The sequence below is a fragment of the Dreissena polymorpha genome, unplaced genomic scaffold (genome assembly GCF_020536995.1).
Source record: "Dreissena polymorpha isolate Duluth1 unplaced genomic scaffold, UMN_Dpol_1.0 chrUn009, whole genome shotgun sequence".
In the NCBI taxonomy this organism is placed as follows: domain Eukaryota; kingdom Metazoa; phylum Mollusca; class Bivalvia; order Myida; family Dreissenidae; genus Dreissena; species Dreissena polymorpha.
This window is the reverse complement of record NW_026273323.1, coordinates 858,112-884,206: the sequence shown is the minus strand read 5'-3', so window position 1 is coordinate 884,206 and position 26,095 is coordinate 858,112. Positions and strand designations below refer to the sequence as shown.

Sequence of the window (26,095 nt, the reverse complement as noted above, 5' to 3'; positions counted from 1 at the left end):
GAATCACATTTAATCTACAGAGGTACTTCGGACTGCTTCATGTGTTTCACCTGATCATTGCTAGAACGTCCTCATGTGGATCATTCTGTAGACTATTTAAATCAACTTGTCTTGCGTATACTAATGGTAATACATGCATGATTAAATGTGAAAAACCTGTATGCATCAATATCTTCAAAGTGATATTATGAATAACACTCTAATTAAAGACATTTGTATATAAGAAAGTGTCCAAACATCACCAATTGTTATGTAGACATGATCCAACGTGGTTTGAATGAGGAGTATGTTCAAACAAATATTAAATAGCCTCTGTTTACATAATTTTCACAAGAAATAATTCCGAAGCACTTGGCTTAAAAACCATCATGTAAATTCCGACAGCACCTGATACTCGGGAATGAGTTACCTACCAGCATCCTTTAGTGTAGGGGCGATATTAAATGCTAAATAACGTGTCTGTTTTGTACTAACCCGTTATACTCTTTTGTGGACACTGTGGTCTCCTTTCTTGCGTCATAGGTCATTTGACACTGTCTTACATTCGTATGACTAATAATATCACGATTTGCTATGTAGAACATATGAATGACTAAAACATTAATGCGTGCGGTACATTTTATACGTGCTTTCGTGTAATGGGTTTTATTTATAGAATACGGCCAATGTCGTTTCGTGACCTTATTCTTACACATCATGGTATGCGATGTAACTCTGATGTTTGATTACATCAACTTAATTGTCGCGAAATAAATCTGCGGTTGCTATGGTCTTGATGAAACGACGGATATTTGTATTTGATGAGATGAAACATTTATTATTTATCTCAGCCTGTGTCTACGGTTGCACAGAATTATAATGTGCTTGTTTGTATCTTTGTCATTACCATGAGTTAGTAACTTGTTTCAGCGACTTAAAAAGTCGATATAACGAACACATGGAGACGATTTGGTTCATCGTGAGTACGAAATAGCTAACTCGTAAGGACGATTTGGTAAATGGTTCGACTGCAGTGTCCGAATAAAATAAATTACGTATGATAAAAAACTCAACTGAACAACACAGACTTGAGGCATTTGCATTGTTTTAAAGTCGATACTGCAGTATGCGCATTTAAATTAAGCATGTTAGTACCGTTTTAAAATAAAAATGACACGAAATAATATGACGACTTTAAGGACCTTTTCCCGGACGGAACGCATACATGCAAGCGGAATGAGTTTAGACACTTTTATTAAATGCGTTCAAAATGCATTTGTGTAGAAGCCGCCTAATATAATACACGGTAGGTGTCTGGCATTAGAACGTTTATCCGGTATGGCACGAATACAACAATAGGGCTCGCGATACCGCGCCCTATTTATATTGTATAAACCTCACGAAATGAAATTTCTCTATCCTGGCACATACCGTGTACTCTATGTATTGTTAAACATTCTTATAAAGCATTGAACGAGAAGAAAAAGAAAAAAAGGAAGTTACTTAAGGTGAAGCAATTGTGTTTTGTCATAAGTTTCAGGTCAGTAATAAAAAGTTTTCGTGACGACGCTGAGACGATCTGTAAATAAACTTCTGATCTGCACCAACAGGTTGTGTTTTTTTTTCATAAGTAAAGTCGTATGAGAAACTCACTAGAAGAAACTGATCAGAGAATTTTAAGACCCGCGTTATGCGACACCCGTTATTATGCAATAGACTCCTGACGAGACTACGGGCTGGTCCGGAGCTACGCTGGCCGCATATGAAATAAGAGCCATTTTCGCATGATGCAGCTCATTATACTATAATTGAAGTATAACAAGACAACCACATATTAGCCCACACAGTAATTCAATACAGTTGAATATTAATATAAATGCATAAACAATGAAATAAAACACTTTATATGTAGAAAAAATACAAAACTAGTTCATATAGAAATCTACAAGTCTAAAAGTATTTTACTGGGCATATTTAAATCAACAATCCATTACATGCTAAACAACATAATCGTTTTGTGTGTTGGGTATGCTTTCTTCTCTCTCCTTAAATTGTGCGCGTGGACATGCCCGTAAAATACAAGTGCGTGCACTATTATTCTAGTATTCGTGCATCAATAAATCTAAGTTTGTTTTAGAAGCAGCTTGCGCCATTAAAATGCGAAACAGAAAACGCATTAGCAGGAGTGAGATATTAGGTTTATAAGGATGTATAGCTTACAGCGATAGTTGTACACCTGCTAATGAGAACTGCCATGACTACAAATATAACTAGCTCACTAATCGAAACCGAGAAACTCTTCAACTAACCACGTTGACGTTGAATGAGCGAACTTGTCAACGCGTTTCTATTTTTGACGTGAAGCAAAATATCCGACCTACGGAGTACTGTGCTCGCTGTGACGTCACTTGGTTGTCCCCCCAAAATGATTCAGACAAACGTTATGTTAACGCGCTTGAACGCGTGCGTGCGCTGACAGACGACATTGACAACAACCATCAAAACACGAAATAAGTTGTAGGCATGGACTTGTTGTTCTCGTGTCAAACGAAGAGGGCGTGATATTCACAACAAAAACACGTGAATTTCTCGGGAACAGGAATAATCTTTTTAGAAATTGAAATATATTTTTCAAATAATCATTCGATCTCAACAAAAAAATCAAACGTGTGAACCGTTAAGAGGGCATTTTATTAATAACAAATTAACCCTTAAAAATGGATGCAAAATTTCGAGTGTGTTGTGTTTTAATGTTTTTAGTTTTGACGGATTCTAAGACCAATGCCGTCGGTGAGATTCTTGAAAACACAGTTGCAGGCGTTAAAGACACAGTCAAATCTGCCAACAGCCTCATATTGGAAGCCGTAGAGAATACAATAGAAGCAGGGAAAGACAGTATTGAGCGTGTTCATGAACTCCACGAAAAGTTACTCGATCCTTATAAAAAGGTCATGTCAATGTTTAAGATAGACAAAATGGAGGATTTTACTGAAAATGTTTTGGATAAAGTTCTTGAAAAGTTTGTGGATAAATTTCATTGCAAGTTTGGGATAATGAAACGTTCGTTGTCATGTCAATCGACCATGGTAAGTGTAATTTAAAGTACAGTATTTTAAATACACTGCGTATAAGAATGAGCTGTAATACGTATGTAGCCAGCGTATAAAATGCGTCATGAAGCTATTAATGTACGTGCAGAAGGTATATGCAGAAAATGTTCTTTAAACATATTTTGCAATTACACATTTGATGTTTTATGAATTAAAGATGAATTAAGCTAAAATATTCTAGTGGATTTGTAGTGGCCAAAGCCTGAACAAAAGTTAACAAATTGCGTTCTTACCAAAAACACTGATATGACAGCCGAATGACTTTAACATCAATTGTAACACTTTTTTAATTGTTCAACTAATTCTGAATCATGCTGAATGCGAAAACACGCGGTCACAGATTGACATTCGCATCAAATTCCGTATCAAAGGGATAGCCTATATTTAAAAAAACGAACACCTACTCAGAATATTCAATGAATAATTCGTATGTTTACTGTGTTGAAAACAAAAGCTACGAAACAATTTAAATGGGAGAAAACGAGTTTGATAATTATTCTCATGTACCATATTGACGAAATATGATATAATTGCATGTATATGTTCTGTTTCGAATGAATGACGAATAAACGGAAGAATGTTTGAATGTCATATTTTTGTTGTCACGTACTTTGTGAGTACAGTAGATCACAATTATTTCAAACACCATAGATTCGAATTCCTTCATATTTCTATTTTAGGAACTCTGCTCAATGTATTGTAAATAACGATCGTTTTTTCTCGTCTCTTCACATCACAAGTATTGCGCTCAGCAAAAGTGTGCAATATGCAAATTCAAAACGCAAAAACATCTTGGTTAAGGTTTTAAAAAATGATTTAATAGTATTTTTATAAAATAAGATTTCAGTATGACGTAATAAAAATGTATGTTAAATCAAACACTTTTAAGTCAGCAACATGTCCAACGTTCAGTCAAATAGTTTACTTAAGAAACGTTCAAGGCGACATGGTATTTTCTCGAAAAGAAAAAAAAAAAAAAATTATTTTTAAAATAATAAAAAATCTAGTGCTGACATGTATACCAACTTTCGATCCAAAAGACTAAATTATAGTTTACATTCGTTGTGATTTGTTTTCAACTTATAAGGACACGATCATCAAAACATAATGTTTATTCGGAAAAATGCATATCACACTTCGGTTTGTATAAAAACGAAATACGGACAAATAAACACAGCCAGATTGAAAATGAAACAGAAATACAAAAGCAATAAATGTATATTAATATAACATTAAGAACAGGATGTTGCTATTATTAGGCCTACAATGACTGATAATATTTCATTCTTGCAAAGGCAATCGTGTCGCTATGGCGATGCTTCATTTGTCTCGTGATGAAACGCGGCAATTCAAGCGTATGCGAACACAAAAACTGTGGTGTTTTCACCAATCAAAGGCAGACTGATAACTTCCTCCTAATTTAAACGATTCAATTTCTCTACGTTAACAATTTGCAAGGCTTTTTGAATTTGAGTATCCGCCTTTTTAACGCGCTTTCTTAATATTTACTTTGTCTTTCTTGCTTAACCTTTACTATACCGCGTTTCTTCGGTTTTCTTTTTCGCCATCTGTAGTCAGCTTTGTTGTCACAATTATTGTTCTGATATAAGATCGATTTTAATTCATTCATAAAGCACTGCTCTATATCTGTATGGCAATCAACAAAGGGAAAATTGCTTGAAGTTACATTGAAATATTTAAAATGAAATTTTTTTCGTTGACAATTATTAACCCATTTATGCCTAGCGTCCTGAAAAAAGGACATTGCAAACAGCGTAGACCCAGATGAGACGCCGCATAATGCGGCGTCTCATCTGGGTCTGCGCTGTTTGCTTAAATGAATTTATTTATGAAATATTCTAAATATAGAAATAAATATACTTGACCACCCTAATTTTGGAAATAAATTGATCAAATTTAGAAGGATGGGAGAGTCCACTAGGCATAAATGGGTTAAAAAGCATAGAAAGATGCCTAAACTAATAATTGTGTACACAGACATATTAACTTTTCAACCATTTAGTAGAGTTCCACCTGACTAATTACTTTATCACAAAATGTTAAATGAAAGACAATTCATATAACACAATATGAATTATTGTCTGATTTGTGTAAAATAAGATCGAAATGTATGCTTTTCAAAACAACTTGCATCGAAATAGATCAATGAATGAACGACGCATATAACATAATTATACATTCATTTATATGAATAAACCAGTGTTTCTTCATTGGTAATTGGCTTATATTTATTGAAACCACATACTTTTCTTTTAAAAACAATACGATATTGTTATGATGTGATTTGTATTGCTTTGTAGCTAATTGGCAATAAGTGTAACCACATTCTGTTTTTCAAAACAAAACAATATATTGTATTGTTATGATGTAATTCGAAAATAAAAATAAAAAATCCTGTATTTCCTGATTTTGTTCAGGTAGGTTGCTGCTATCGTTAGTATAGATTTCATATAGGTTTTTAATAAATACACCATTAAGCAAAAGTAAAACAAAAGTTGGATTTAATGTTTGATTAAAATATCCTATATATGAACTCATAAACTACAGTTATATACATCAATTTAGCGGTATTCTGTCAATTTCAAAACTGTTTAAATATGAACAACTAACATTAAAAGACTGATAAGAAATAATGATGAAATTCAATGTGATTTTGGTACACGGCGACAAGCCCCATGTGTATGTACTACTTTTTAAATGTTTTGTATCTCGAAATCTGCAAACTGTGGCCATTTTGAGACATAATCTCCAGCAATTTGCCCAAGCCGTGTTTCGTTTTGTTTTTCACTTTGATGGCAATAAAAGTGTCTCTTGGTGTCATCATACAGCAATATAAAGTAGCATATGTCAATTAAGCCGTTAACATGTAGTTGACAAATGTTAGTTCGCGACGCATGATGCAATAAACTGACATAAAAACGTCGAACTTGTATCTATTTCACATCACAAGGTTTTTCTCACATAACTTCATCGAAGTAATCAATAACTCCCAAACTTAAGCTCTTAATTGTTCTATCGTGATAAACACCGTAACGACTTTATTATTACTACGTAAACATTATTTTGAAGACAAATATAGCCTACTTTTTATACGCTAATCAGGAAATCTTTATATACCATTTTTATACATTCTTTAATCGTTTTATTTCGATAAAACAAAACAAAACAGACGGTTTGATAACGATGGTGATCATTAACAGCTGAATGTCAAATACACACAAGCCATAGGGCCTATATTCGTGCGCTTGCGTCAAAGGAACAAATGAAAATAGTAATACTAATAAGCAATCATTTTTCGCAATAATGGCAAATACATTGGTTTGCGTGAGGAAGCGATTATTGTATGAATATATGTTACATCATCGAAGAGTAGCTAGCGACTTTCAGTTGAATAATACTAATATGCTAATTAAAACATTTCTGTTAATTTGCTTCACTCATCGATTGATTATTAAAGTTTTCATCTCAAGAAGTACGCATGATTGAACACATCGAAACGTACTTCGAGAGGGCGAACGAACCCTGTAAATTTAAAGCTCATAATTAAACAATGTGAATTTTGAATTAGAACTGAGATCGAACAAAAGGGGTTTTAAACTTTCAATCTCCAGCGAGGAACTTTCAATATGAAATTTAAAACATTTCGACATATTTTAATAAGACTAAAATTATGTGATATTGCTATTTAATGGTGTCATGTTTTTATTTTTTTTTATGTATTTCTTCAATTAGTCATCCATGAATCACATGAACACAATATGGACCACACAATTCAAATGTTTGAAATACTGCAAATACTAATCATCATAATTTGCATCACTTCTTGGAAACATATTGACAAACGTGTTTCGCCTTCGAAAAGCCTTTTAATTGGTCATTAGTTAGCATGACATAAATCGGTTATGTTATTTTCTTGGTATATAATTGTTAACAACCAGACAGCAACACATATCAAACAAACTATTTCGGCTGTCATAGAGAAACAACAATAGGGTTCTGTTATTGATGTCACGCCCACGATTGCCAATATAGATTGACTTATTTGTTGTTTTTCGTGTTGTTTACATTGCCCTTACAACACGCCCATCGTAATGAATAAACTTTCGAAGAAACTAACTTAGCTAATTTGTCTCATAATATCTTTTACGGGCCCTTTTAGCAATCTTCTATAAAGAACATCGTTACCTAATAAAGCATTGTTAAAGCAGCTGATGTTTACGCATAATTCATATGCCACAATCATGTTTGCTTGGTAGAACGACTGACTGTTGTTGTTGTTATTTTTCTTTAAATTTAATTAAAATTACTTTTTAGCTCCAAAACCTCTCTTTTGAAACCTTACCAATTTGTAATAAAAGTGAAAGGACATTAACTCTAACGGATTTTGTTTCTTTAGTTTTGTTTTATACGCAAAACATGCGATAAATGAGTTTTACCTAGGTCAACACCATTGTTACTTTTCTTTCGCTTGAATGATTCCCTAAAAAATCAAATTATGAACACATTGTGATTTGTGTGTTGAACAGGCCAATAAATGACCCTGTTACATGCTGACAGTTTAAACTCCATAGAATTTTAGCCCCATTTACACATTCACATAAAGACCTTTCATGTCAGAAGGACACCCTGGACTCTTCAAAATAACTTTTAATTTTGAAACCCCACCCTAACCCTTAACTCTCGTAAAAAGAGTTCCCGTAAAGCAAAACATAAAAAATTTTAGCCTTGCAATAGAAATGCAATAACGGCTTCATATCTCCGTATACCGGGTATAACAATTTCCTTTGAGACGATTTATCTTTATATTGTATGCAAATAACTAAATATCTTGTATTCATATTCGCGTACTAGTATTTAAAATATTTACAAGGTCTCGGTTATGTTTCCCTGTCGTACACATGATACACTTGTTGATGCGATGGTTGTCCGATGTCGTGAAGATTGATCGGCCGTTTATCAACATTGGAGGTCCAATTGGCAGGTAGTCAATCCATTTGGTTTCAGCCGAAGGTGTGAAAGTAACCTTGCATCCATAGTATGATGCATAACTGTGTACATACATACTCGACATGCCAATGTTAATACAACAAGATTTCTATGTTCATGAATTAACGTTTCAATAATTTTTCTATGACACCCATATAAAAATTGTTAAAGACATTTATTACAATCTGTTCAACCGGTCGATACATATTTGCCAGATATTTTCAAAAAAATCATGCATAGATGTATTTCTTAACCCACATTGCACGCACAATTAGTATCGAATGTTTTCGATCATATGTGAACTCCAAACTTGGTGCATATTTGTGTTCCTAAAAGAAATTCTAATACTGGTCGTTGGATATTTAACGTTTGTGAGAATATATAATATATAATATAACAATTGGAAAAATAACATGCAGATTGCTTTTGGCGATTGTTGATGCGACCTCAAGTATTAACTTTGTCCTTCTAAGAGTTTGGGTAACTGGTATATCTACCACCTACCTTGACCGTATCGTGAACTAAACAATTAACGTTAAAGGCACAGTGATGGATATCTAACAAATGATTGTTTAATACTCAGTGTTTATGGACATTGAAATAAGTATTGTATGATTGATATGTTTATTTATTTATATTCTTTTTTATTTCCTGAAATTTTCAAATTATGTTTTGCTGTGACAATATACTGACAGTTGTTGATTACTCTTTAAACCTTACGTACTATAAAACACTAAAACACCATGTATTATATGAATGTATATTAAATCAGACAATTTAGTATGTTTTTAAGAAAAAAAAAGTAATTGGCAATTTGGATTGTTGGCTATTACAAAACTTTTAAAGCCAATATATTACAAAACATGGTAACCAGATATGACATGGTTGACATGGGTACCAGATATGATATAGTTGACATGGTAACCAGATATGAAATGGTTGACATAGTGAACATGGTTACTAGATAAGACGTGGTTGACATGTTTACTAGATATGGCATGGTTTTCATAGTTACCAGATATGACATGGTTGACATGGAACAAAACATACTAATACAACTACATATAAAAAATAAACTTAATCCATTCATACTTGTATCAATGTCTGTATACCTGTTTCGTTATAAATTAAAAATATCAATCTTTAGTTGATGGAATGTAAACGTTTTTTGTCAAACATTCAGTGAAAAGGACAAATAACATAATTTTTAAATGTTTAATTGAATATAAAGCTGCCTATTTGAACACTTTCGATTTGTCTATTGTGTTAGTTCATGTTTTTACGATATATGAAACAATCAAACGACTTACCGAACTCAATTTAGCTGCATTTTTACTCTACAATAACCGATGTCAAATAACAAAGTATGAGGTTATTTAGTTGATATTTCATTGTTTCAGAAAATCATTTCATATGCACGTCGATTACAAATCACGCGCTTGTTATAAGTTTAACATCAAATTTCCAGATAGCGTTTGGGCTCGCGTAAAAGCGTCTGAAATGTATGTAAGTACGACATTCAAGATGACAGTGGAAAATCAGGTTTCAGTTTATGTCAAATCCGCTGATTGTACTCTCAGTCATGGCGTAAGTCTTAGCGTTTTTATGATAAGAATTAAATCAGCTAAACAGTTTAGCTCAATAAAAGATAGTGTGTATATAATGATGTATTGCGTGTACAGGATATAAATTCAATTAAGGATTCTTAATAAACAATAACGCCAACACTTGATGCTTTAAAGATGGACAAGAACAACAGCAAAGTTGTTATAACTTTTCATGTACCGACCTTTGTTGGGGATTAAACACACGACCGCTGGATTGCACAGCAAACGATACTATTATTTTGTGTAGGTTTACATTCATGGGTGGACCATGGAATCTTAGGAAGGTCTAAAAACGTTTGGCAATCCATGCTGAAATCTGCGGTTAATTAGAAACCTGTGTAACCAGGCAAGCAGGAAATGCGTTTCATGTAGACCACTGTTAGCCATCATACTTTACCAAATTTGTTGGAGCGTTTGTATTCCGATCACGCTTCAATTTATAAACAACCATCGTGCGACAGTTGCGTGTAAGCGTATAATTGTTTCTACCTGTCAGGACTACCGCCCGGGGCAGGTTGTGATGAATTACGTTCTCGAGAAAATGACAATTTATACATGTACGTGAATGGTACACAGCCATGTGATCTTACGACGTATGTGTAATTTTAGCATTTGTCGAAACGTCACGTATTTAAAGTTGTACGAGTATATCAAATGTACGAGCACATTTATTATGTTCAAAGAGTTACGGCAACCTATTATCTATTATGGACACACTTGCAATTCAGGTATCGTTGTCAGCAATACGCTCTGCAGTAACATCAAATTAACTACACCATAAAAATACACATTTTGCTACATGAAGTATTCATATGCGAGTGTTTGTGAATATAAGGTCCGTAGTAAAATCACCGCCATTGTCTTTATTTAATTCGACACAATTATAAGTTATAACGATCCCATCAAAAAGACATCGCATTGTTAAGGTTACTTGTTAATGTAATCTCAACATCGTTTCCTTTTAATTTTCAAGATTTGTGTCCTGAAATATATTGTTATCATCTCTTAAGTAATTATTACAATTCTTATCACATTTAGTTACAGGTACACAAATTATAGACGTTGACGATGTGTCACATTTTGACGGCAATTGATGACGATAAAGGACTCACAGTATATAATAGGTTCACTTTTGTACCCGTAATATCGAAAATCTGCTGATCTTTTTTATGAGTATGGACAAGAGCTATTTTGTTCACACCATAACGAAAATTACTTTCTACATCTCGGAAATCAAAATATTGGGAAGTAAGTATTGCACAAGTTTTGGGATGGACGAACTAAAATAGACCGACGAGGCAAAGTCAAAATGACACAAATTATTCCCTCTTGAAAATGAATTTTAAAAAAAGGTATACAAATCCGTTTTTTTGTTTAACATTATTGTACTGCTGTTCCTTATAAATGTTTAAGTTGATGAATTAAGATATATCAAACAAAAGCAATTCCAAATAGCAAAGTGACAGGTAGTAATACATTATATATGAGAAACAGCAAGTACTAGTAGCAAAGTGGAAAATAGTAATACATTATATGTCATAAATAATTCCATACTTGACATAAACGATTGCCCCAATCTTAAGAATTTATGTATAGGATGTTATTGTGTTTAGTTGCTAAATAATCTATTAATGTAATATTTTCCCTGGGTTTCGAGCATTTTCGGTGACGGCAGCGGTTATAGGGGGGGGGGGGGGGCAATTGTGCAAGGAGTGTGGCGTGAAATTCCCGTGCCAGCAATTATATATATATATATATATATATATATATATATATATATATATATATATATATATATATATATTAGACACGTATAACTTCTTAACCTTCATTATCAAGGCGTATTGATAATCGCAGCACAGAAAACTAAAAGTCATACCTCAACCACCCGTCCTTTCCTTCCAGTGTTTCAACGCAAGTACCCTCCTGCCGGTGCTCAACCGGGGCCTCCCATACGTCACCAGGGACGGGTTCGAGTCCCTGAGCTCGGTGCTGCTATACTACGTCTCGAACATGAAACTGTACTGCCACACGAACATCGAAATCGACCACCTGGAGGATATACAGAAACATCAGCTTGACGTCATACATGCGTTTAGGTAAACGGCCTTTCCCAATCGAAATGCGTGAATGGCGTTGAAAAATGCAAAGCTAAGTTTATATTATGTATATTCAGTATTATAATAAGCCAGCGCGTATATAAGACACGGATTGTATACCGGTATGCTTTGTTTATAAGTAACTATCCGTAGTACTATCATGATTTACTTGATTATGCAAATGCTTACATAAACTTCGGTGTTTCAAAATAGATTAATGCACTGTCATACGTCGATATCACTAAGGGATTTGTTTCCTCATATGCAGTTATTTTTTAGATGTGACATAATCGTTATCTCCGTGATTACTTGCACGGGATCTCCATAGCTACTGTCACATTATCTTCATAGGAACTTTCATATAATCTGAATGGTTACTTGCGCGTTATATAAATGGCAACTATCACGTTATCTTCATTTCTACATGGTTGCTTGCGAGTTGTCTCCATTGCTAGTTTTACGTAATCCCCATGGCTTCCTGCCTATATCCCCAAGGCTGCGTGCCGTTATATCCATGGCTATTTGCAGTTATCTGCATGACTACTTGACAATATCTCCATGGTTTCTTGTCTCTATCTCAATGGTATCCATTACAGCGGGGGCGCGTCCGGGTTCCTCCGCCTGGAGAAGGTACAGGAGGCACTGGAAGAGCTCGAGGACACATATGACGATTACAACGACAAGCGGGAGGACCGGAAACTCTCCCTGAACGACCTACTGGAGACGGACGACATCCTCAAGGGACTAAGCCACAAGCACGGTATAGGGAGGGATGCACAAGAAAATAACAGATTCATATGCTCTTTATTGGAGTTTCCTCATAGTGATTGCGTTAGGCGTAGTAGACGTATTTCGGATTTTACAACAATTTTGAAACCCCACAAATCCTTGGGTTCAAACCTAGCTGACCCGTTTTAATCAAAACCAAAAATCACATACCACAAAATCATGAAACTACTATGGCTGTATATAAGAGGCTAGCTTTGTTTATAAATACGGAATATATCATTTTTCAAAACGGTTGGAGATACGAATTTTAACAATAAGAGTGTGTTAATTTGTTGTCTTTTGATGTTTGCGGACTATTTTTCTAATATGTATCTTGTATTGCTAAACACAATAAGCTTTGCGAAAGACGAAAATACATAGTGGTTATATAAGATTTAGTTTGTAATCAAGGTACTGGTACCGCTTTTCCATAATGCAGCAGAATCTCTGTATTCGTGCGTATTAACAATAAATATGCTAATTATATGTATATAATAGATAATTATTTGGTATTGTTGGCAAACGTTTTAATTAGAAAACCGTTAGCTCGGCTAAAATTGAACGAAAATTTGATATACTGAATTAGTAATATATTTCAGACGATCACCATGACGACGACGGCCACGATCACAGACGAAAACGAGGCACAAACGACCATCCTCATGACGTCATAGAAAAGGCTTCTGGTGAGTACTTTGTAATATCAAATAACAAAGAAATGTCATAAGTTTATGCGCGAATAGTGTTCGACGGAAAAAAAAGCTGTAAAACAGTAATACATTATGACCGTGCAAATGCTATCATACAGTATATAAACTGCGAGTAAATTAATGACACACGATGTAAAACTTTTCTAGTTCGGTTCTGCATAAATTTCAAATAAATCTCACCAATTTTGATAGATTGGAAAAAACCGCCGCTCGTTAACCTATTTAATCAACGAATACAATTAGTTATATTTTTCAATGCGATGATGGCAAAAGGTTAACAAGTTCGAAATAATTTGACATAAAAGTTCATCTCGTAGAAGCGTAGCAAACATAAAATAAAGGTCTTATATAATATTTATTGAAAACGCATATCACACCTTTTATTAGTTGACTTATTACAACAAATGTCATATGATTGAATCAATATGTTGTACCACTTCGTTTGTTTTCAGATGTGCTCGAAAAGCGCAAAGGTGATCATGAACACGACATTGACTTTAAAGGTCATGACGATGACGATCATGATGACAAAAAAGACGATCACGATGACGATGAGTCTCACGATGATGATGATCATGACGATGATGATGACGTCATAAAGAAAAAGGCAATTATTTAAGATGTATCTTTAGTGGGACAGCAAGCATCACTTCTTGTGCATGAAAAAAAATATTTCTGTACATTCATTTTAATAGAAATTGATGTGTTAAACAATTTGAACATATCGTTACACTCCAATACACGGGCTTAAAGAAGAACATCACAGGACTATTACTTACTTAACAACAAAGCATTGAAAGAAACAGTTTACCGAAATAGTCTGATATCACAATGACCTTATGTATTGATAATACTGGCAACATATAATATTGGCACTATTTATTATGATGATGAAATGGCCTAATGATGGTGATATTGCTGCTGTCGCTGCTTCTGCTGCTAATGATGATGATGATTATTTCGTGGTTCGTTTTCAGTGTATCAGTGCAGATATCCTGTACGACCAGCTCGGAATGGACGTTGACACGCCCCTGAACGCAGCTTACGTCGGTGACCTGTCAGCGCTCATTGTCTATCATATACTCATGGGTATGACGTCATAGAATTGGAGTCTATATAATGAGTGGCGTTTATAAACATTTACGAAATGTATTTCTTTTTTTATAAAGTTTTTAAAATACAAATAAATATTGAGATACAATAAGTAGCTATTCTTTTTTTATTGATTCCCGATTCAATGCAGTAAGTAAAACTGAAAGTCAAAGATGCAGAACTCAAAACTCTGAAATTAATGCATCAACTGTATGCATATCATGTTTGTTTAATAGCATTAAACTTTTGATTTTCTCTTTAAAAAAATCTATTAGCTCGTGGACCACCGGTATAATGACTGATTCTAGGTTCTGAGATTTCCCGCCAGTGTCGTCTGCTCCCGCGCGAAAACTACTTTACGAAGTCTGTATTCAAGCAGCTCTCTGACGATGACGTCATAGACTATGAAGGTCAGGCTATCCTCCTGTCACGGTTCCCATTCTATTAGGCAGAGAAGGCAACTCCCGGGAGGCAACTGCTTATGGGCCCCGCGACTTTTAGGGGAAACATGTGACCGTCGCAAAATATTTATTTTACATACTCAGCCTATACTAATGCCTTGAAAAAGCCAATAGCCAGTTATGTTCAATTATTAAATGAACAAAACATTGATATAAATGTTCCTTGACAATCAAATATTATTCGCAGAACCGTATTGTTTTAAAAGTATTCACTGCCTATGGGCCTACAAGGTGCTAAATCCGGCACTTACGAAGATAAGTGTTTCTTAGTAGAAAGCATGATAGATTACACGCAATGCAATAGATCTAGATCAACGTGATGTATTAATTGGTTATTAATTATACCTATCTGACATTCTTGAAAGTATATAGACGACTATATATCTTTAATCAACGTATAGTTATTAGAAAAAAAAACTTAACAATGTTAAGCTGGATCTAGAATCCTTCGTCAGTATTGGTCCTTGATATTCTCCTAGGTTAAGAATTCCTGATTTAAAAGATCCATTTCTAACTGTCACTTTTCTGTTATCAGATTTCCAAGAGCTGCTACTAAAGTTGAAGATCGGGAAGGCTATTATGTCACAGATGACGCAGATGGTCGACGCGCACGGTCATGGGCACTCGCACAGAAAGAAGCGAGCTGCAGTTGACCCTCAGAACCTTACTACGCAACAATTCTGGGTAAACAAAGCAATGTTCATGTTTTAGTGATTACTTAATTGGAGCCATAAAAAAAAATATATATATACACACTCAGATCAAGTTCTTTATATGCTCACCGGCAATATTTGTTTTGCTTGTATACTTGTTGGCATACATAGCCGCAAATCGTCCTAAGTTCATTGTTGATACGTTTTTGTTCAGAATGATCGGTGCTACTCCGGCGACCAATTGCTGTCGGTGTTCAAAGTGCCGAAGACCGGAAACATCACATTGGGCCGATTCAAGGACATTTGCCCATCCTTGGTACAACAACAACTTACAGACGCTTGCAAGAAAAGGGCACGTGGGTCTAAGAATAAGGGTGATCCTCCAACGGATCTAGAACGTATGTTTGGTTTAGTATTTAAGATAGTTTCGCATTTGTGTTGTTTGTATTTTAATCGCATTATCGATATGTTATATGTAAAATCCACACCAGTGTATCGTTGCAGGCATTGGTTCTGAGGGCGAAAAGGGTCAAAGCTTGTTTTTATGTTTGAAAAGCTGTTTAAAAAATTGCTTGATGCTATTGCCCCAAAACTTATTTTATAAAGGAAAAAAAAGTACGAGCATAATGTTTGTCATAATGCCGCTGCCTTATCCATAATGCGATTTTTAAGGGCGCAGTTATTGAAAATGAAGTAAATAAAACTCGCGGGAAATTAAAATGGAATATATTGCTCACAAAAAATAAAAAAGAGCAATTTTGTATCTCGTTAATCTATGTTACCAGACCACATATAGCGTTGAAATTTTATCCATTGCTATAAGGAACTCTCTGATTTTTTATTGGCTAACTTTATTTTACGAAATAAATAACGAAATGTTCGTTGATATTGAGTGTTTATGGGGCATTTAATATGTGTGGAAAAAAAAATGTGGTTTTCAGAGTACGATATCGTAAATATGTTACCACCCAATCGTTACAAACGTTTAAATCCTAAAATATTGGTTTTAAATTATAACACGCAATACGCCCGTTGCCATGGCTACCGTATTGTTTCCAGGCTACGGATACGGCACGATAGCGAACATCCTGTGCTGCCTGTGCTCGCTGACGGGTGTGGTGGTGTTACCGTGTGCATCAAAGGCCGTCTACCGGATACTCATAGCGACATTTGTCGGGCTTGCCGTCTCCACGCTCTCCTCGGACGCACTTCTTCACCTCCTCCCTATGGTAACTATGGTTTCACAATACTATTTTCCCTTCCTATGTTAAAGGGATCTTTTCACGCTTTGGTAAATTGACAAAATTGAAAAAAGTTGTTTCAGATTCGTAAGTTTTCGTTTTAGTTATGATATTTGTGAGGAAACAGTAATACTGAACATTAACCATGCTCTAATATAGCCATTATATGCATCTTTTGACGATTTTAAAACCTAAAAATTATAAAGCGTTGCAACGCGAAACGATTGAATAATTTGGAGAGTTCTGTTTTTGTCGTTAAATTTTGTGAAACTACGAAGATTGCTTATATAAGGTATAAAATACGTCAAGAATGTGTACTCGGCGGAATAGCTCAGTAGGCTAAAGCGTTTTTACTTCAGGACTCTGGCAGGACTCCAGGGGTCACTGGTTCGAAACCTTCTCCGGACAATGTTCTTTTCCTTTTTTTAATTTTTTTCTTGATTTTTTACTGGAGCTTTTATATTCCAATGTTTACATTTATCAATATAAAGCATTTAATGAATAAGTTTAAAAAAAATGCCAAAATCTGTGAAAAGGCCCCTTTAAATATGGTTTCACAATAATATATTGTTCCGTCCAATGGTTATTTTGGTTTAACAACAATATCGATGTGGAGTTGAGACAGATTTTTTTATCGAAGTAAATAACTCTAAATGTTCTTTGTTCTACCAATGTCTAAGTTGTGATATGTTGAAAAGTGTTAATAATGCCTTTTGTGACATTGAAGTTGACCAATAGTATGTATATATTTCAACTGTAAAAAAAAGAGAGGCATAACCCAATCAAATTACTTTTAACTTGTGTACATATCACTTCCGACAAAGAGAAATGTTAAGCAACCTATGCAAGTTTAAAGAACAATAGTCGTACTGCACCAAAAAAAAAAAATACATGAGTATCGCTCCGGGAGAACGGGGTTAAATGAATATGCGTAAAATGTCGTCCTAGATACGCCTATGCAGTCTGCACAAGCCAATCAGGCACGACACTGTCCGTCCTAGATACGCCTATGAAGTCTGCACAAGCCAATCAGGCACGACACTGTCCGTCCTAGATACGCCTATGAAGTCTGCACAAGCCAATCAGGCACGACACTGTCCGTCCTAGATACGCCTATGCAGTCTGCACACGCCAATCAGGCACGACATTGTCCGTCCTAGATACGCCTTTGCAGTCTGCACAAGCCAATCAGGCACGACACTGTCCGTCCTAGATACGCCTATGCAGTCTGCACAAGCCAATCAGGCACGACACTGTCCGTCCTAGATACGCCTATGCAGTCTACACAAGCCAATCAGGCACGACACTGTACGTCCTAGATACGCCTATGCAGTCTGCACAAGCCAATCAGACACGACACTGTCCGTCCTAGATACGCCTATGCAGTCTGAACAAGCCAATCAGGCACGACACTGTCCATCCTAGATACGCCTATGCAGTCTGCACAAGCCAATCAGGCACGACATTGTCCGTCCTAGATACGCCTATGCAGTCTGCACAAGCCAATCAGGCACGACACTGTCCGTCCTAGATACGCCTATGCAGTCTGCACAAGCCAATCAGGCACGACACTGTCAGTCTGCACAAGCCCATCAGACACGACACTGTCAGTCTGCATAAGCCAATCAGGCACGACACTGTCAGTCTGCACAAGCCCATCAAACACGACACTGTCAGTCTGCACAAGCCAATCAGGCACGACACTGTCAGTCTGCACAAGCCAATCAGGCACGACACTGTCAGTCTGCACAAGCCAATCAGGCACGACACTGTCAGTCTGCACAAGCCAATCAGGCACGACACTGTCAGTCTGCACAAGCCAATCAGGCACGACATTGTCCGTTTTTATTGAATTGTTCGTGTAAAGGAGGTCTCTCCTAAACAAAAACGAACCTATGTGAAAAGTGTCGTCCCTGATAAGCCTGTAATGACTACACATACTGATCTAGGATGACACTTTATGCACATGAATTTAACCCCGTTTTTTTTTCAAATCAAGACTCATATAAAATATTTGATACCACACAATTTTCTGATTTAGGCTTTCGGCGTTCATGGTCACGAGGAAGACGATGAGGATGACGACCACGCGCATGCGCACAGCGAGGCCCACTTCGCGCCCTTCCTAGGATACAGCCTGATAGCTCTAGGCGGTATCTACGTATTCTACTTGTTCGAGAAGATAATGTCCATGTACAGCGGTCACGTGAGTGAAGTTTTGATGTTGTTGTTGTTATCATTGTTGTTGTTGTTGTTGTTGATTTAACATATTTTACTTCATGCTTTCAAACAAATCTATATACTTTAGTTTTCTATTCGTATTTTGTGGGATAAAGCTTCAGTTTACGTCCTTGAATTGTTTGAAATTTCTTACCGCCTTTTATTGGTTAATATCTGGTTCAAATAGGTTTAAAGGAGTTTTAATTCAGAAATGTTAAATCAAGATAAACAAGACTATATAGACTATCTGGATGGTTAAAAGCTTAAGGATTTGTAAATTGAAGCATAAAAATCTATACAAAAAGTATTGAAAAAAATGCACACAATTATTTGCGCAAAATTAAATCGCAAATTTAAAATGTCGTTTGTACGTGTGCGTTTTTATTTCCTCTTCTTTTCAATTACAAAAATCACGATTTAAAACCTATGATATTCTGTCACTTTGCATAACTCTCGAGCTTAAATACCAACTATTTGTTCGTAATAAAATAGACATAAAACTGTTTTAACGCCACTTTGTCTTCAAAATTGAATTGATGTGTTGGCGCCCATTGACATCAAACACGATTGTCAAACATAAAATTTCACTTTCAAAACAAAAAACCTACTTATAAACAGGTGTCTTCTTTATAAAGCGCTTTAATGTATAGCTGTTTAATAACACGGTGTCCACGATGGTGCTTTAGTACGTTAGTAAGATTGCTTGGCGTCACAAAGTGACTCACGTCAGTGTGATGAGTAATCAGTGAATAAATATAGGATTTTACCAGCTGCTGATTAAATGTAAATGTAAGTACAAAAAAAGATTTAGTCAATAGGTGACTGAGTTTATGCGGAGTGTACTTTGTGATCCAGGGTCGTAGCCACGAGGAGGACGATCCCGTTGAGATGGTGATGGGATATGGTGGCTCGTATCCTAGCAATGGAAACAAGGTAGAACGGGCGATCTCGTGTGATTGATGAACATAGGTTGATCTACATTTAATCGATTGACCCCATTATTTTTTATTGTGACATTAATGCGTTCAACCCTGGTTTATCAAATCCATGTGTGGTTTGTATCTAATCAAACAAATACATAAACGCATATGAATAATGAGTGTTTTAAATTGTGTCTAATATGAGTTATGATGTATAGGGAAATTGCAGACGTATTAAGTTCCTGCCGTAAATCATGATCATAGATATCTAATTTTAAAGATACTAATCGACATCTGATACAAAAGAATGTTTTAGTTTACAAATTACACGCGTTTTCTTCTCAAAGATATTAATCTAGGTTAGTTATGCCTGTTGTTCAAATATGCAATTCCGGTCTAAAGAAAATATCAGTTAATGTTTAATTGTGAATACACTAAAGGGTATTTTATATCGTTTCTTTATTTTCTAGCACTCACATGGCAACGGGTTCGGCTCCAATGTGACCTTGCCTAGATATGACGAAGGTCACCAAGAGGAACGTCCTAAATCCAGTAAGCCCGAAATATGTGTGTATTATAATCTGCTGTTGATAAGTGTTCATCGCATTTAATTGAATTTTTATACGTACATTGTAGTCCATTTGGAGAGTGTATGTAGAAGACGTAAATATAGGCGCTGTCATCACATGAGGCATAATTTTAAGTTTAACAACGATATATTTGCTAAACTGATGATATGTTTAATTCCTCTTCAGTCAAGTACAAAGATACTTCACTATATGTGGTGTCTGTTCTTCCTGTTCGACAGGAAGAATTTCGATATTACAATAAGGGAAGGTTATGATGTTTGTATTATTGCAAGAGATGATAGAGTAGTGCTTCGTGTATTGACAATAACATTATATTAAAACTCAATATATTGCATTTTAGAAATGTCTTTCATAGGTAAGTTATAAATCGCTTGGCTCAGGTGTGCGTGTGTGTGTGTGTTGTTTTATAGATGATATCCATTATACTTGTAAATCTTAGTGAAATCAGGGTGTTGCATTATATAATTTGTATCCACATTGATCAATTCAATTTTAGGAATGATTGTTAAATTTATAAATTCTGTGAAAACCGCAATGCGATCATCCGAAATCCATGCTGCAGACATTAATCGTACATATAACGCATTGTTCCTTGTATTATATGTAATAAACCACTGTTGTTGATCATGATAAGTATAACCTGTTTTCTTTACGATAGTGGACTTGAGATATAAAATTTCATTTGGTGTGTTTGTCTATTTGAAATTTACTTATGACAACTTCATACATGTAACTAAAAGCAAATTTAAAAAGTATTTTGTACATGTCATTTTATGCATGTGTAATGTAGTTTCTGAATGTATACTAGTTTAGGTTACCGATATTATTTAGTAAGTATAACCAATATAATAATATGCTTATTTTCCCGAAATGAAGTTGAAATAAAAGTCCGTCCGGTACAAATATTTCTTCCAATTAAACACGAACATCTGACGACATAGTCCTAGATCAGCTTTGTTTCGTATACACTTTCTCAATATGATTACAATTTACTATTATTGTTATTTATTTTCAGTAAAAAATGGTTTCAAAATTAACAAAACAAAATAACCATTGAAACGTATGAAAGTATATGCTTCTTCAAACTTTGCCTTTTATTTGAAGACGAATTAGTTTTGTATATGAACTACTTATTTATTTCCATCTTTCTATTTTAATATTATTTTTATTATTTAATATGTGTTTCATTCAAGTTAATAATTCTATAAGCTCACCTTAGCAGGTAGTGCTTATGTGGATCTTTAAGAATATCGTAATGTACGTAGTCCGTTAGTTCATGCGTACGTGAAGGCAGCGTTCGTGTGTTAACCCATTTATGCCTAGTGGACTCTCCCATCCTTCTAAATAGGATCAATTTTATTTCCAAAATTAGGGATGGTCTGGTATATTTATTTATATTTTTAGAATATTTCTCACAGAGGTTCCTTTAAGCAAACAGCGCAGACCCTGATGAGACGCCGCATTATGCGGCGTCTTATCTGGGTCTACGCTGTTTGCCAAAGCCTGTTTTCTAGACGCTAGGCATAAATGTGTTAGCTTTTTCTTCTAATGACTTCTTCTCCTACACCTTATGACAGATTTAAACGAAACATTACAGGCATGAACGTTGGGTTATCGTCTTTCAAGGTGGTTCAGATAGTTCCGATCCATAGCATATATTGGTCATCAGAGCTAAAGTTAAATGTAAAAATAAAAACTTCAAAATTCTTCATCTCTGAAAATACATGGCTCATGCGTTTTATTTATGGCGTGTTACACCGTCTAGTGGTCCTCTGTCTTTTTTTCAAATCTTGCCCCTTAGGTTAACAATGGCCGGATCCTGGGGAGAATTTTGTTTCCTTGTGGGTATATTGTAAACACGTTTTGTGTGTATAGTCGTATGGTGGTCCTTTACCAAGTTGTTTTTTTTTTCAAAATGTTCCATCCTTAGTGTTACTTGATTCCTTTATATGTATAAAATAAATACTCTAAACATTTTTTTCTTCTCAAACCACAAGGTTCATCTGTTGTGTTTTATTTAACATTATATGATAGGCATCTACATAGTTTGTTCAAGTAATGCCCTTCGGGTCTAAATTGATTACAGCCTTTCTTTCTAAACAATGGTTATGCCATGAAATAGTTAATACAATTTTCGTCCTTTTATTATATGCATGTACAGTTTATATTTACATTTAATATTTAATATAAGTTTTATTAATTGAAAGATATTATATAACATATGTAATTTAAAATCTATATGTGATTTTATATGTTGTTAAAAATATATACTACAACATACACTGCATATTTCATTTGTTGTGTACATTCACATGAAAGCGCGATGTATGATCTATATACGTTCTGACCGCAAGATTTTTTTGCAGTTTGCTATAAACAATTGTGCGAACAAATCGTGTGTGTAAGATCGCAATAGCAAGAGTGCATTTTATATTAAAAATTCGCCAGCTTTAAACAATTGCTAATAAACTACATCCATGCGGTTGTGAGCAAAGCAAACGGCTGCATTTTGCGGGGCGTTTCGCACGAGTCACAATAAGGCGAATATTACGCATGCACATTCATCGATATCAACTTTTTTGCAGACATGCCTCCAATCGCCATAATGGTGGTCATCGGCGATGCGATTCACAACTTTGCCGACGGGCTCGCGATCGGAGCCGCGTTCACAGAGAGCAACAGTCTCGGTATCTCCACCAGCATAGCCATCTTCTGCCACGAATTCCCACATGAGCTCGGTTGGTGCTAGCTTACAACGTCGAATTATGAAATAATAATAATAATAATAATAATAATAATATTATTATTATTATTATTATTATTATTATTATTATTATTATTATTATTATTTTAATTTTTTTTACTATTATTATCATCATTATTATTGAAAGAAATACAAATACAATATTTTGCATGATGTTGCCTATTTTTTTTAAACATATATCTCCCTGGCTATGTAGCACAAAATTCGTCTTTGTGATGCGTTATCTCAAATAATTCAGGCGATTTCGCGATCCTGCTCACGAGCGGCTTGTCCTTCCGGCGGGCGCTCCTGTTCAACTTCCTGTCCTCGTTGACCGCCATGATTGGTCTTTACGTCGGCCTCGCCGTCTCCACGGACCCCTCGGTACGCAACTGGATCTTCGCCGTCACCGCGGGCCTCTTCCTCTACATCTCTCTCGTCGACATGGTAACGCTCACTTCCGTTGATTTGTAATGTGAGGCTCGCTCTAGGAAAACGGAGTTTAATGTATGTGCGTACATTGTCGTCCCAGATGAGCATGTGAAGTCCGCAAGGTTCAATAATGAATGACAATGTTAGGTTTCATGGTATTTGTAGTTTGAAGGAAAGTATCTTCTTCGAGAAAATGCAGTTTTAGGCGGAAAGTATCGTCCCTTATTAGCCTGTGCGGACTGCCCAGGGTAATCTGGGACAACACTTTACGTACGCATGCATTAAAACCCTGTTTTCTCAGAGATAGTTTAAATTGTATATACCCCCCTCCCTTTAACAAACATCGTCTGCGTTTCCGAATTTAAAAAAATATTCAATATATTATAAGACGACTTTTAACTTTGTGTTACTAGATCTTTTATCGTGGTTTATTCGACCGATATAAAAAGGTGTATGCTTCAGTCTTAACGAGCGGTTCACATTTTAGCGCCGAACAATATAAATTAATAATAGATGTACATTGTAGTTAAAACATAGCTTCTATTCTAGTCATCCCATTGTTTTTGTCTTTTTTAACGAACAGAAACAAAACACACTAAATATTATTATATTGTTGTACAATTAGTAGTATGCTCAAACATAAATATCGTAGATGACTTTTTACTTTGCATCTCTATTTTTATCTCGGTGCTGATGAAATAACGATAAGTTTATGAAAATGGTATTTGTTTCAATTGGTGGAAAGAATATCACGTCTTCGACACGGTGGTGTGGAACATGCTTGATAAATATTTTGTTAAAGCTTAAAACTTAAGGCAGCCTTCCTCTACCAATCGTTTATTTTTTCCAGCTTCCGCAGTTGCTTGAGAAGCGGAAAGAGAAGCCCCTAACGAACTTCATCTTCAACAACGTGGGCATTTTCATCGGACTCGCCATCATGCTGCTGCTAGCGGTGTTTGAGGAACAGATCCGAGGTATAGGAGGTAAGCAGTGCATTCCCAAACCACCACTATGTTTAGATTAAGCCTGTTTATTTTGAGTTCGATTGATCGTAAGTTTAAGGCTTATTGAAACTATCGAGTCTGTTTCCTGGATAGAACCAGGACGTGGTGTCTTTGTGGAGAGCGAAAGAACGGATCGCTGTATTTGCATTCAAATAATTATACTCGATACAAGATAAGATACTTTAAGGATTTAAGATTTATCAGTTTAGTGTGCATCCCGATAGGTTATTTCTTCACTTACAAATAATGAACTTTCAGGAGTACGTGTATTGCAAACTTGTCGCAAGGGTTACTTCCCCTATCGGGACGGCGGTGACTTGGGATATGCTTGTCTGGTTTTACGTTGCAAATATAACACCAGAGTTACTCCTGCTGCTACAAAATGTTTATGCTGTTAAAGAACCAGAACCCATTTATTGTTGTTGTTTTGTTTTGTTGTTTTACAGACAGCAGTTCGGTTATTCATATGGAATCATTTAACTTAGAAGGAAACGAACAGTAACATATGTAGGCATAGATACAAATAACTGCAGCAAACAAAAGAGATTTGATAGTTTGTGATATTAAAAATATGCATGTACTTGTATTGACGTCGCGTCTGACACAGTTTATTCATTCGTAAATTGTGTCAAACAATTTTATTTTATATGGTTATGATACGTTTGAATGAAGACAACATTCTTGTAAAAGCGCCATTTAATTAGTAATCATTGTAAAAAATTTGAAAAGACGACGGTTTTATAGGCCTGGTCTGACATCTTCCTTGTATAAGTATGAACATTGTCTTTATAGTAATATAACATAAAAACACAGTAATATATGATTTACTTGTATGTTTCAGGAACCGCTTAACATATTAACAAGAGGAAGGCCAAGTCCACGACCATAATTAAAAGTACATAGGATTTAGTGCACGTGTGTCAGGTTTCGTCCTAAACTAGTGTGTCATGTTTGCACTTTTTGTTTTAAGAGTGCAGAAGTGAATTATGCTTAGAAAAGACCGTGTGAAAAGTAAAATACTGAAAATAATAAAATGTTAAACCATACTTACTAGCCTAAGAACTGCGATTGGTGGTCAGCCTAGACACATGCGCATTATTCTGCTTGTTGATTGGTAGTCAGCCTAGACACATGCGCATTATTCTGTAGTCAGCCTAGACACATGCGCATTATTCTGCTTGTTGATTGGTAGTCAGCCTAGACACATGCGCATTATTCTGCTTGTTTGGTAGTCAGCCTTGACACATGCGCAGTATTCTGTAGTCAGCCTAGACACATGCGCAGTATTCTGCTTGTTTGGTAGTCAGCCTAGACACATGCGCAGTATTCTGCTTGTTTGGTAGTCAGCCTAGACACATGCGCAGTATTCTGCTTGTTTGGTAGTCAGCCTAGACACATGCGCAGTATTCTGTAGTCAGCCTAGACACATGCGCAGTATTCTGCTTGTTTGGTAGTCAGC

The 26,095-nt window shown here is 35.4% G+C and overlaps 2 protein-coding genes across 2 annotated transcripts; both read left to right on the top strand.

The window, feature by feature from the left end:
• The first annotated feature begins 2,606 nt into the window (after positions 1-2,606).
• On the top strand, positions 2,607-13,899 carry LOC127863455 (uncharacterized). The gene is made up of 5 exons (XM_052402985.1): positions 2,607-3,065; positions 11,609-11,802; positions 12,399-12,562; positions 13,170-13,256; positions 13,733-13,899. The coding sequence occupies exons 1-5, from the start codon at positions 2,697-2,699 to the stop codon at positions 13,897-13,899; spliced, it is 981 nt and encodes a 326-aa protein (XP_052258945.1). The 5' UTR covers positions 2,607-2,696.
• Positions 13,900-14,261: 362 nt separating this feature from the next.
• LOC127863454 (zinc transporter ZIP12-like) lies at positions 14,262-25,488 on the top strand. The gene is made up of 12 exons (XM_052402984.1): positions 14,262-14,369; positions 14,681-14,782; positions 15,369-15,517; positions 15,701-15,884; positions 16,546-16,715; positions 18,769-18,933; positions 19,803-19,880; positions 20,338-20,419; positions 23,043-23,195; positions 23,460-23,647; positions 24,483-24,615; positions 25,478-25,488. Exons 1-12 carry the CDS (start codon positions 14,294-14,296, stop codon positions 25,486-25,488), a joined length of 1,491 nt encoding a protein of 496 aa, XP_052258944.1. The 5' UTR covers positions 14,262-14,293.
• The last annotated feature ends 607 nt before the right edge of the window (positions 25,489-26,095 follow it).

What these genes read in the sequence shown, in the direction of transcription:
- LOC127863455 (XM_052402985.1), top strand. Translation starts at nt 2,697, where the DNA reads ATGGATGCAAAATTTCGAGTGTGTTGTGTTTTAATGTTTTTAGTTTTG. An exon ending in GACGTCATACATGCGTTTAG is followed by an intron (nt 11,803 to 12,398) that starts GTAAACGGCCTT and finishes TATCCATTACAG; the next exon opens with CGGGGGCGCGTCCGGGTTCC. An exon ending in GGGACTAAGCCACAAGCACG is followed by an intron (nt 12,563 to 13,169) that starts GTATAGGGAGGG and finishes AATATATTTCAG; the next exon opens with ACGATCACCATGACGACGAC.
- LOC127863454 (XM_052402984.1), top strand. Translation starts at nt 14,294, where the DNA reads ATGGACGTTGACACGCCCCTGAACGCAGCTTACGTCGGTGACCTGTCA. An exon ending in TCCTCCAACGGATCTAGAAC is followed by an intron (nt 15,885 to 16,545) that starts GTATGTTTGGTT and finishes TATTGTTTCCAG; the next exon opens with GCTACGGATACGGCACGATA. An exon ending in CGAATTCCCACATGAGCTCG is followed by an intron (nt 23,196 to 23,459) that starts GTTGGTGCTAGC and finishes CAAATAATTCAG; the next exon opens with GCGATTTCGCGATCCTGCTC.